Here is a 12566-nt window from a genome sequence, read left to right as displayed (position 1 = left end):
AAATAATCATTACTTGATGGCCAGCCTTCTGGTGATGAGCTTCTCTGCAGTTTAGTAATTTGGTACTTTGGTAGGCTCCTTGAAGCCTTTTCATCGTGGTGGAACCTACCATACTGTACTGTACTGGAATGGCCTTCAACAACTTAATTACCTCCATGGCACAATAAGACATTGAAGTAGAACTTTAGGGGAGGATATTTGTATGTTAACTGTTAGAAAAAAAAATATTTGAAGATTGGAAGTAATAGTATCCAATAAATAGGTGTTGTCTCATTTTTACTTATTACTGTGCTCGATGTATTTTACTTTTGAGTCCCAAAATAGTTCTATCTACTCATCTTATTTCCTTGTGCAGAGAAGGTGTTCCTGGGTGCTTGAAGCCTATACCAACAGAGAGAGAGCACTGGAAGGTAAGTCCTACGAAGCTGGAATGGCTGTCAAATAGTCTACCTAATTGCAGAAGGCTCATCACCAGGTTTACTGCCAGGTAACTCTTTGCCCGTAGCAGTTCAGGAAACACTGCCTTTTAAGGAGTGAAAACAGTAGTAACTATACTGATGAAATTATGCATCTTTTGAGTATTGAAGTTAGAGGTAAATGCAGATAATTAGCATTTAAACAATAGATGTACAATGCGCTAGCTCTTAACCACTTTTTAAAGCAACAGCGTCTTTATCAGTAAGGACTATCGTGTCTATGCAGTTTCAGGCTCGACTCTTCACCTGTTGACAGCACCTGAATGCATCAGCTGCTTGCCGTTGCCCAATTCAGGCATCAAGCTTTCATTGGTCAGCATCCTCTAAGTGAGGTATTCTGAACTTGCAAAAGAGAAATCTGTCCCATATATGGCTTCTTCCAGTGCATGGTAATAGAGAGCAGCTGTTTATGGCCCCTGGAGTAGTTTGAGAAGAGGAAAAGAGGCAGAAAGTATTCAAGTAGCTGAAATAAATAGCAGATGGCCTAGTTTATTTACAGGCTAAATCAGTTTACCTCAACTCTTCAGAGGCATGTGGATTTTGAACCTAGGATTGTCTCCTTTGATACTGTAATCCCATTTGAAGTCACAGATTTACTGTTTGACTTTATGTGAATCACTTCCCTTCTCAGGGGCCCTGTTTCTTCTGTAAAATAAGAGAATTGGTCTCAACCAGGGGTTCTTAACCTGTTTTATCATGAATCACTTTGACAGTCTGTGAAGTCTTTGGATCCGTCTGGCTAATGTTTGTAAATGAGTAAAATGAAATACTTAGGATTACAAAGGAAACTAATTATTTTGAAATGCAGTTACCAAAAAAAGAAAAAAAATAATGAGTCCCAGGGTAAGAAGACTTAGTGTAGTTTATCTCAAAGCAACCTGCCAGCTGGGAAATTGTTTTATTTTAGTTGGGGTATGCTGCCAAGCTCTGGAACAAGTTCCGACAACAGCTACTAATGTGCAGTGTGACCACAGGCAAATTACTTTCTCTTTTTCACCCTGTTTCCCGATTTATAAGATAAGATTTTGTTTTGGACCGGATTTCTAAGGTCTCCTCTTGGTTGTAATAGAAAAAAATTTTTTTTCTTGTTGATTTTAGGGGGAAAAACAAGGACAGCTTAGTTCATTATAAAGGAATTTGGCTCCCAGATTTGTTAATCAAGATATTAGATTGGTGTTTACTATGTTCCTACTATGCTATGTTCCTAGCACTTTGCCTAATAGCTGAACTGCACAGAGGAGCTATAATCCAGATTCTAACCATAGAAGCTCCACATATCTGCAAACAAGTAATAAGCTAATGTATCTGTATTGTGAAGTAGGCTTCTTTTTTTTCCCATATATGAAACGGCTTGGGTATTCCTGTATGGATGGTGGGTAAGGGGAGTAGGAAGAGAACCTCTCCTACTTGTAGCCACTACAAGCCTAAAATTAAGTTGCTAACATGGCCCAAAGAGTGAGAAAAAGTCGTTTGAGACAGAGGGAACAGCTCCAGAAAGGACCAATTGATGCTTCTAGTAACTAGGCAGTTTGGAGTCTTTTCCAAAATCAGTTATGAAATAAAATTTTGCATCTTTGGAATTAAAAAAAATCAGCAGAACAAATGTTAGACAATAATTCATGTGGGAAAAGACCTGCAAGTTTTAGTGGACCAGTTCTGTGAGTCAATGTATGATAAGACAGTTAAAATAGCTAATGGCATCTTAGGCAGCATGAATAGAAACAAAATATCCCAAACAGTCCCGCTGTTCTCTGTTCTGCTCAGACCACATCTAGTGTGTTGTGTTTGGTTCTGAACACATTCTGGGAAGAACTTTGAAAAGCTAGAGTATGTGAAAAGGAGACTGTTAAGATGATAGGGAAACTAAAAGGTACATCTCTGACCATATGTATGGTGCAAGGAACACTGGACCTCAGTTAATTTTCTAGTCATCTGCCATTTACTATAGGCGTGACAGGCAAATTCATTTCTTTGGGTCTCAGTTTCCTCATCCAAAAAATAAAAATGTTGGACTAGATCAGAGTTCTTAACACTTTTTGTGTCCTGAACCCCTTTGGAAGTTGGGTGAAGCCTGTAGACCCCTTCTCAGAATAATACTTATAAATGCATAAAATTAAATGCACAAGATTACAAAGGAAAGCAATTATGTTGAAATAGTTATCAAAAGTTTTTTTTAATTGTGATAATATATCTAGCAGCAGGTTTAATTAATATAGTAATTTTGAAGTAATGATAAGCATATGTAATATTTCAATATATGATAATGACTGATATTCATAGAGCTCTTAAAAGTTTGCAAAACATTGCCTCAAAACAACACTGGGAGGTAGATGCTATTATTATCCTTGTTTTATAGATGAGGAAACAGGCTCAGACGTTAAATTGTTTGCCCATGGTCACACAACTAATAAGTGTTTAATGCTGGATTCAAACTCTAAGTTTCCTTATTCCAAATCCAACAGTCTTAACCAGTGAGCCACCTAGCTGCCAGATATCTGCAAACAATTTCTATTGGTGACAAAGTCACTGGTATTGCTTAACACTATTGTAGATTGTTGCCTACATTCATAATTGAAGAAAATGATAAATTTCATTTAGAGGTTAGTGAAAATAAAGATGGAACCTCTTTGGGGACTTGTAGACTCCAGGAAGGTGAAGAAATAATGATCTAAAGATCTCAAACATCCCTTTCAGTCCTAACATTCTATGCTTCTTTGGTACTCACTGAAAAGGAGGACACACACATGGTCACATGTCTTATAAGTATTTAAATTGCTATTGTGGAAGATGAGTTAGACATGGACTACCTCAGAGGTTGTGAGTTTCCTACAACTGGAGATGTTTAGGAGTGTTGTAGAGGACATTTCTGTTCAGATATCAGTTAGATGAGATTACTGAAGTTCCTTCCAGCTCTAATTTCCTATCTTCCATCCAACCTACTTTTTTTTGTTTGTTTTTGTTTTTTGCTAGACAGTGGGGTCGAGGGAGTTGCCCCGGCGTCACAGAGCTAGTAACTGTCAAGGGTAGGAGGCTGGATTTGAACCCAGCTAGTTAGTGTCTCTCTTCAGTTTTCCCCTCCAATTCTTCCTGCACATTTTGACAATTTTGTAATACATAGCTCTGTTCATGCCCACTTCCCTGCTTAAAAAGGTACAACTCAGGGCAGCTAGGTGGCACAGTGGATAGAGCACCAACCCTGGATTCAGGAGGACCTGAGTTCACATCCGGCCTCAGACACATAACACTTACTAGCTGTGTGACCCTGGGCAAGTCACTCAACCCCACTGCCTAAAAACAAAACAAAACAAAACAAAAAAGAGGTACAACCCCTTCTTTAGTGTCTACAGAATAAAGTATAGATACTTTACCCTAGCATTTAAGGCCCTCAAGAATCAATTCTTAGCCTACCTTTTGAATCTTATTTTCTTTCCATGAAACTATTTTTTTAAAGATGTTTTATTGCTACTTTATTTTAAACATTACTTCCAAATGACATAAATTACTTTCTTGCCCTGCCTCCAATAGAGGTACAAAAAAATACTATTGAGCAAAATAAATCAACACAGCCATGTCTGAAAATCACTAGACCTATCATGTGCCACCCCTCGGTTCAGAACTTCTTGACTCTACCCAGTGTACTGCCACCAATTCCCCTTAAATGTACCCAAATCACAAGGCTTATAGAAGGAAAGCTTATTTACAGATTAAAACAAACTGAGCCTATGTATGGGCTAGAACTGGAACCCATATATAGAACTGTACCAACCAGTGAGCATCTCTCCCCAGAGACTTGTAAACCTCTTCACTTATAGCACACAATAGGTGGAACTCCCATTGCAAATCTCTCAGCACCTTAGTATGTCTTCCATAGAGATTCCTTCAGCATTTCCTTCAGTTCTAAGCTCCCAACAGATGTACCCAACATCCTCCTTATTTTCTTGTGTTGGCCTGCCTTAGTCCATCGTTGCTTCTCCATTTGGAATTCTCCTTGTCCTCGTCTACTGCTGTTCACCAGTGGTGCCCCTGTCTGGCTCCCCCACAAGTAGTGCTTTCTTTTAGAGCAGGGGTGGGGAACCTGTGGCCTCGAGGCCACATGTGGCCCTCTAGGTCCTCAAGTGTGGCCCTTCGACTGAATCCAAACTTCACAGAACAAATCCCCTTATTGAAGTTTGGATTCAGTCAAAGGGCCACACTTGAGGACCTAGAGGGCCACATGTGGCCTTGAGGCTGCAGGCTCCCCACCTCTGAGAGGGAGGGAAGTGCTTCCAGACCTCCTTTGAGGCAGCTAAGCAGAGCAGTGGGTAGAGTGCTGGGCCTTGACTTAGGGAAACCTGAGTTTAAAACCTGTCCAGACATTAGTTGTGTGACCTGGGCAAATCACTTAATCTCTATTTGCCTCAGTTTTCTCATCTGTAAAACAGGGATAATAATAGCATCTACCTCTTAGAGTTGTTATAAAGATCAAATGAAATGTTCCAGTGCCTGGAACATAGTAGGTGCTTAATAAATGCTTGTCCTTCCAGCTCCAAGAGTGTGCTAATGAAAGACCCTGATCTGGTTTTATCTCTTATGCTTACAGCTTACTCTCTCGCCTCATGGGAATGTCTAGTCTTCAGTAGTACTTCTTTAAGAGTTACTCATTTTTGCCGTTATGTGTAGGGGGCCCATGTGTCCCTTTCCATTAACTGTTTAGCCTCTTCTTAAATCCCCATTTGGCTTCTATCAACATTGCCACATTGGAGAATTGTAGATTTGGGGGATGGAGGTGAAGGGAATTCCCATAATTCTGAGCAGCCATGTACAATCCATAGAGTAGGCAAATGGATGGGGAAAGACTGGCAAGCTTCCCTACTCCAAATCTGGCTATATACAACTTTGTATTATAGTGATTTTGGTCCCTGTCCTCCTTTGCTAGAAAGAGGGAAGAGACTAGGTTTATTCCTATTTCCTTCCTAGTTTGGGTCTGGCAGAAAGTTAAGGTTATGATAAGTGTCTCTTAAAGTAGTTGTTGTAAGTGATTTGATGAAGACAGAATGGCAATAAGGGAAGTTGGGTGGTCTTAAATTATGGTTTTGTCCCATATATGAGAAGGAAGATTCTGAACTCTGACCCTGACCTCTTAGTCCAGCTTGATTTAAAGGGATTTGTAGACTGGACACAGACTCGTGTCATCAGGGTGGGGTGGGTGAGGTAGGGTGGGGAGGGATGTAAGGTTATAGGATTTAGAACAGGAGAGACCTTAGAGATCTGGTCCAAGCCCTTTTTGAGGACTAGAAAGATTTAAATGGTTTTGCTCAAGCTTACAGAATCAGTTAGTAACAAAGCTAGGCTTCTTAGGTTCTTTGATTCCTTTCCCAATTGCCTAGAGAGGTTGGTACTGCTGGGTCTCGAAGGCAGGATTTGAGTCATCTGATGTCAAAACTGAAAGAGATATGAGTTATTTAGATTAATATCCTTATTTGATAGAGAGTAAACAGAGTCACAGAAAAGGAAAGTTTTCCTCAAAGCTGCACTGCAAGTTTGCAAAATGACCTTGGATTTGAGGCCATGTTTTCTGTTTCCATATTAAGCAGCCAAAGAGAGAGATTATGTCCTCCAAAGACCTTCCATCTGGCTGGGGTGTGTGTGTGTGTGTGTGTGTGTGTGTGAACATGTCCACTAAGTCTTGGTGTCTTGATGTCTTGGTGCCACAATGAAGAGCGCTCCCCTGCCTCCACCCCCCCCCCATCCCTGCCTGGATCAGGAATGGTGTTCTGAGGCCTCCCCACCTAGCTCCAGGGTACCTCTGTTTCCTGAAGGCATCTAAGAGGACAACTATGGAATACAGACACGTGGGGATGGTGAGAATTCAGTGGAATACAATGTGGCAGACTCCAACTCACAGAAAATAAGCTTCCTGCTGGATTTGTACAGGGCCCTAGGCAATGCTTACAGTAGGACCTCATAGGACTTTTAGTTACTGCCGTGAGATGTTTTAAGTTACTTTTCCCCATGCCTTCTTCCCTCCTCTCCTTTTCCCTTCTTATTCTGCTCTTTACCCTATACCTTGTCTCCTCTCTATCCCCTATTCTGTTTCTTTCCCTCTGATCTCTCCTATCTCACCCCCTCCCATCCCGTCTTCCCTTTTTTTGCAGTATTTGTTCTACAATCTATGTTACAGGATACATACTACGCACAGACTTTTTAAAAAATTGTTTTCATAATACATCGTAGCCAGTATTGCTACTGCCCACAGGGCTGAAGGCAGCCTTCTGGGATATTGGGTGGAGAAGTTCCCAAAGTTTCCTTCTGGCTGGAGACTCAAGCCAAAGAGAGTGAGGTGCCTTTTAAAATGTAACCCTGGCCCTTTGGCTGGGTATCTGAGCTCCTATACTCAGGAAACCACCCTATCCCATGTCAGCTGGGGCAAGTGCCTTCTCTGCCACAAAGTGTTGGATTAACACAAACAAATCCTTTGTCCCCAACTATCCTTTTTCAAAATATTTTAAAATAAAATTTGAAATTCAAAAATTTTCCATCCTATGTTCTCTAATGCTGGGACGTTTGTTTTCCTTAAATTAGGATAGGGACAGAAATCGAATGTATGATTTCACTGATAATAGGTAACTCCCAAATAAGGAAACTGTCAGTTCAGGCCTGCAGCTTTGCTGCAATTTAGTCTTTTTTTTTTTTATGTGAGGCAGTTGGGGTTAAATGACTTGCCCAGAGTCACACAGCTAGTGTTATATGTCTGAGGCCAGATTTGAACTCAGGTCCTCTTGACTCCAGGGCCAGTGCTCTATCCACTGAATCACATAGCTGCCCCTGCAATTTAGTCTTTTTTTTTTTTGACAAGACAATTGGGGTTAAGTGACTTGCCCAGGGTCACACAGTTATAAGTTTCAAGTGTCTGAGGCTAGATTTGAACTCAGGTCCTCCTGACTCCAAGGCCAGAGCGCTATCTACTATACCACCTAGCTGCCCCTTGAAATTTAAAGAATTGCAGAGGCATTGCGATGTGACTTACCCAGGGTCATACTACCAGCACATACCAAAAGTGACACAGTAGGTTGAGAGGCAGCCTCATTGAAAAGCATCATTCAGGAAACCCTAGCCTTATCAGCAGTCCACATTACCTGCCATTTCATAGCAGGGTCACTTAAATCTCATGTAATATTTATTTCAAAATGAACACAGGGCAAGTCACTTTATTTTGAGGCTTCATTTTTCCTCATCTGTAAAAATGATATGGGTTTAGATGATTTCTAAGGTCTCTTCCAGCTCTAACATTTAGGGATATTTGTGAGCTTCCATTTCCGTGGGAAGAAGGGGTGTCCTGTTCTTATCCCCAAATTTTGTGTGCCTCCAACTTGGGAGTTCAGAAGAGTGACCAGGGAAACCTTTTTAGAGATGTGGCTTTAGCCACTAAGTGCAGAATTTTTGGAGGGGAAGGAATATGAAATCATTCTAAAGGTGGAAGTTATGGGAAAGAAGGAACAGAGATCAGCATGTGAATGAGTTGGGGGGAGCGAGGAATGAGTTGACCTTAGGTTTGTGTAAGGAGGTAATGGGAGATAAAGTCAGGGCCAGACTGTGGTGGGTCTTGAGGAGTCAGATTTTATCCTATAGGCAATGAATAAGGAGCCTTGGAAGGGTTTTGAGCAGAGCATGATCAGAAGTGGACTTTATAAAAGGTAATTGGCAATCTTTACAGGATGGATTGATGGGGAAACTGAAGACAAAGGTGACAGCAATCGCTTAGACATAATATCTCAGATGACAAGGATGATTCTTTTGTCCTCTGACCTGGTCAGCCATCATCTGAATGGTCATGTTCAATCTTAGGTAAATTTTTAGGGAGAACAGAGTGACTTTTGTTCAGAGAAAGATGATGGAATTGGGGAGAAGGCTGGAGACTATGATATCACAATATGTAAACTGAACTGAAATGCCAATCCAACCAACCTCTTCAATTTATAGGGACAAAGCTCCAGAGGAAAAGTAACTGAACAGGGGACACACAACTAACCAACCCTGGGCCCCAAGCACCCCCCTCCCAGTCACACACACACACACACACACACACACACACACACACACACACACACACACACACTCTCACCACAATGGGGGCACTCGATCTGTATTGGTATACATCATACATTTATTAGTGAATATCCCTGTTAAATCAGCCACAACATTAAAAAAAATAATGATTGCACTACTTGGTCAAGCAGAACTAGCAACTTTCCTTTTAAAAAAAGTACAAATCTGTTAAAAATTTCAATCAGTATCCACATATATAATACAACATACTAGTTATGGTAAATGCTATAAACCAAGATGGGTCCAATGGAATGGAAGAGAACAAAATTGAAACCACACGTTTAGAGCTTTTAAGAACCATTTTTTTCTCTATATATTAGCATTTTTTTTTCAAATACATACATGGGGAAAATGAGGTAACTGTAAAATGTGCAAGTAACAGAGCCAAAAAAATTATATATATAGATATTTATATATATATATAGATATTTATATATATATATAAAAACTTTCTAACACAGAATACGGGCCCCAGGCGGGGCAGGTGGGCAGAGGGGCTGGCCCTCAGCCGCCAGGCCCAGGGGTGCGAGAGCTTAAAACAGTAAACAATGCACCATCCCCACCACAGGAAATCATTGGTAACAGTGGCATCTACAGCGCGGTCAGCAAATCACAAACATCCTAAATATTGGTTTTTCTCTTTTTTTTTCCTCTTTTTCCAGGATCTCTTTTAAATTTTTTTTTGTTTGTTTTGTTTTTCTAGCTGCTCATCAGGATAAATTCTGCAGCCCAGGTGCTGTGAGCCTTTCGATCCGCCTGCCAGGGAACCATAGAGGGGGGAGAGAGGGGGTGGGTGAGACTCCGAGAAGGGTGTCCTTACCTAACGTAAGGTTACCTTTACAGGGTCCAGGGTGGGGTCAGGGGCGAGGAATGAAACAGATGGGTTTCTCAACACTGTTGGCTATAAATATAGAAATGTCACCTGGCATAATATATACAGTAAGACTTTGGGTTCTCTGTGGCAAGCGGTGGGGGTAGGGGAGGAGAGGAGCTGGTCCCAGAGAGTTCTGGGACACAGCAGGTGGACCCCACCCAGGCCAAGGGGGAGGGCCGCTGTGTTTAAGAGAACGCGGTGTTTGGGCCATTCCTGAGGCAACAGGAGCCTGGGGGAGGGGAGGCTGAGAGGGGACAGCCTGCTCGGACGTGCCAGGCCCTACACGCAGTTCGCTTTGCAGGTGGTGTCCTGGTGAGCTGGGGGAGGTGGAGGTGGGACTGAGGAGAGGGTCTAGGTTGGCTGCCATGGAGGACCCATCAAAGGGAGCCCCTGGAGGCACCATGCTGTTCCCCAAAGATGGTCCCCTAAGCCAGGAGGGAGACAAGACTCTTACCTCAGAATGGGGATAGACACCCCCCACCCCAAGAAGAGGGGTAAGTTAGGCTCTCTTCCCCGCTCCCCCCAGAAGGAAGCTGAGCTATCTCATCCCTCCTAACCATGGGGCTCCTTGGAGCTACAGGCCTGATCATGCTGGAGGAGAAGGGCATCGTGAGCCTCAAGTCTCAATCACTAACCCTCCTCTCCCCAGGGCCTGGCATGCCCCCACCCTCACTCTCCTCAGTTTCTCCACCCTGGCTATGTTAAGAGAGGGGGAACAGGAGGATAAAATGCCCGGAACGGCTTCGGGTCCTGGTCAGGCGTCCGTGGACATGTGCAGTACAATGCATGGCAGTTATTGGCTGAGCATAGACACCCTGCCCTGGCCCCCATGCCCCATGCCTGCCCCACAATTGGCTGGGCTGGGTTAGGCTGGCCTGGGCACACATGCATGCATATTATTGGTGAACATTTACACAGGTTATAGGATTAGGGATAGGGCCTCCTCCTCATCTTCCTTGCACTAATGCTAACACTTGGTTTTTGTTTTAAACCCCAAAAGAAACAAAAATAGGGGGAAAAACAAACAAACAAACAAAAAAAACACCCCACACACGATTTTGGAAAAAAACTTGCTGCTTAACACATCATGCAAAAAGTCTGGGGAGAAATCTGGGAGCTGGGGGACAGCTCTCTTCTCCCCTCCTGCCCCTGCCTTGAGCCCCCTTTACATGTCCTGGAGGGGCTGCCAGAGGCCCTCCCCATGCACCATTCCCATTCAGGGACAGGCCCAGGGCATACATTCTCCTGGGGGCAGGGGGAATCCCTGGGCTCACCTTGAGAGGGGAAGACCTCGCCTCCACTACAGTGCTTTGCTGTCTGTTGGTTGCCCCAAGATGGACAATCTTTTCAGCTGCCTCCAGAGCCAGCCTGGATTCTCTACTGCCCTGGAGCTGGGGGGAGGGTGTCGAGGCCAGGCTGGGCTGGAATGTAGTGACCAAGGAGAAGATGAGGGAGTGACAATGATGTTCAGCTCTCCCGCACCTCCCCTCCTCCTCCCTTCCCCCCACCTCCTAAACTGGGTAACCCTAGGGGTGGGGAAGGTGTTGAAGGCCTTCCTGCCCCAACCCAAGGGCCCAGGGGAGGTGGAAAGATGTTTGAAAACAGACTTCTCCTTTCCAAACCCAAGGCCATGACAGGTGGAGGTCACTGGGGGAGGAGGGAATCCTCCAGAGCTGTGGCTGGTGCAGGGAGTGGGGAAGTCTTCCCCTGCCTGCCCCGAGGGTAAGAGAGAGACAAGAAATTTCTAAACTGATCCCCTCTTGTCCATGGAAACCAGGCAGATAGGCAGGCAGGTGCTGGCCAGAATCAACCCATTTCAGTGCAAAAGAGAGTTCATTGGGGCAGACAGGAACTCAGTGGCATCGACCCTGGCACACTAGCTCAGGTCCTGTTCCCCGTGGGCCGGACCTCTACACCTGTCTGTCAATGCTTAGGGGGTGGGGGGGGAAGGGGCGGCCAGCGCCCCATCTGGCCACCAGCTCCTCCATGTTCTCTTGCATTCTCTGCAAGAAGGAGGAAGGGTTGGGAGGGAGGAAACCAGGTGCCCCTCTGGTGGAGTGGGGAAGGAGAAGCCAGCCAGGGGTGGGGAGGGGCAGCAGTCTCCAGATCTCTGAGGATGCCCTGCCCTGAGGGAGGGAGGGAGGGGAGAGCTGGACAGCTGAGGGGTGAGAAACAAGAGGCAAAATGAGACAGACCCGAGCAGGAAACTCCACGAGTTTCAAATACTGAGGCAGCCCCGCGGTGGCGGCAGTGGCAGCAGTGGGTGGGAAGAGGCGGGAGGAGTCTTTGGAGGCTGGTAAACATGTGGGTAGCAGCTCTTCTCCTCAAGGGCAGGACGGGGCCAAAGCCCAGACCCCACTCTGGGGGAACAGGTGGCTGTGGCCTGGCCTGGCCCAGAGTGGGTGGGAGTCCAGGGTCTGACACTGTCCAGCTTCTTAGCCAATCCAAGGAGAGGCTCCAGGGGAACAAGAGGGAGGTGGGTAACAGAGCTTGGGCCCCTCCCCCACACTCCTGGGCCATATGCCCAAGATTCTCTGGGCCTCCAGGGCTGTGGACCGAGCTCACTCAGCCTCCCGATGTACTTCTGAGGCATCTGCCCGGCAGATGGGGCAGGTCCTGTTTGCCTGAAGGGGGCAGAGAAAGGCCAAGAGAGCCCATTAGGGAGGGAAGGGGTGGAGGTCTATGAGTGTGCATGACCGTATGTTTCTGTGTATGGGGAGGGGGGAGGGGGCGAGGACCCCTATTTGAGGTCTGCCTCATAGCATTAGTCAGTCTGCAACATCAGTAGACTGGCTGACTTATGGTGACAGTGTGTCAGTTCTGTCTGTGCCATTTTCCCACTGCTCCATGGCACTAATCTGCCTGCAAAGTTGATGTTTCTCTCCCCTTGGTGAGAGGCAGTGAAAAGAGCCCTGGGTTTGAAGTCAGAGGACCAGAGGTTCAAATCTCAGGTCTACACTCAGCCCTTCCCTTCCAGCTCGGAATCAATGAACTATGATCTCATTCTCAGATCCCAGTCTTCCCAGGTAGAGACAACTGTGTATGTGTGTGATGGGGGAAGAGTCTAAGGATGATGTTCCATTCTCCCCCACCTCCCTTGTGCGTAACTAAAGGTGGGAAAGGTGGGCAAA

General features: G+C 44.9%; 1 protein-coding gene across 6 annotated transcripts in view; it reads right to left on the bottom strand.

Annotated features, from left to right (window-relative positions):
• Positions 1-8599: 8599 nt before the first annotated feature.
• The window catches only part of RNF44 (ring finger protein 44), a 31271-nt gene continuing 27304 nt past the window's right edge, over positions 8600-12566 (bottom strand). For all 6 annotated transcript variants that reach the window (XM_020998510.2, XM_078150307.1, XM_020998509.2 and 3 more), the window contains one exon: positions 8600-12059. In XM_020998510.2, coding sequence (XP_020854169.1) covers positions 11997-12059 — 63 coding nt within the window. In that variant the 3' untranslated portion in view covers positions 8600-11996. The remainder of the gene's footprint in view (positions 12060-12566) is intronic.

This window comes from Phascolarctos cinereus, unplaced genomic scaffold (assembly GCF_003287225.1).
Source record: "Phascolarctos cinereus isolate Bilbo 61053 unplaced genomic scaffold, phaCin_HiC Scaffold_2;HRSCAF=192, whole genome shotgun sequence".
NCBI classification, from domain to species: Eukaryota; Metazoa; Chordata; class Mammalia; order Diprotodontia; family Phascolarctidae; genus Phascolarctos; species Phascolarctos cinereus.
The sequence above is the reverse complement of the archived record's forward strand: the minus strand, read 5'-3'. Positions and strand labels throughout refer to the sequence as shown.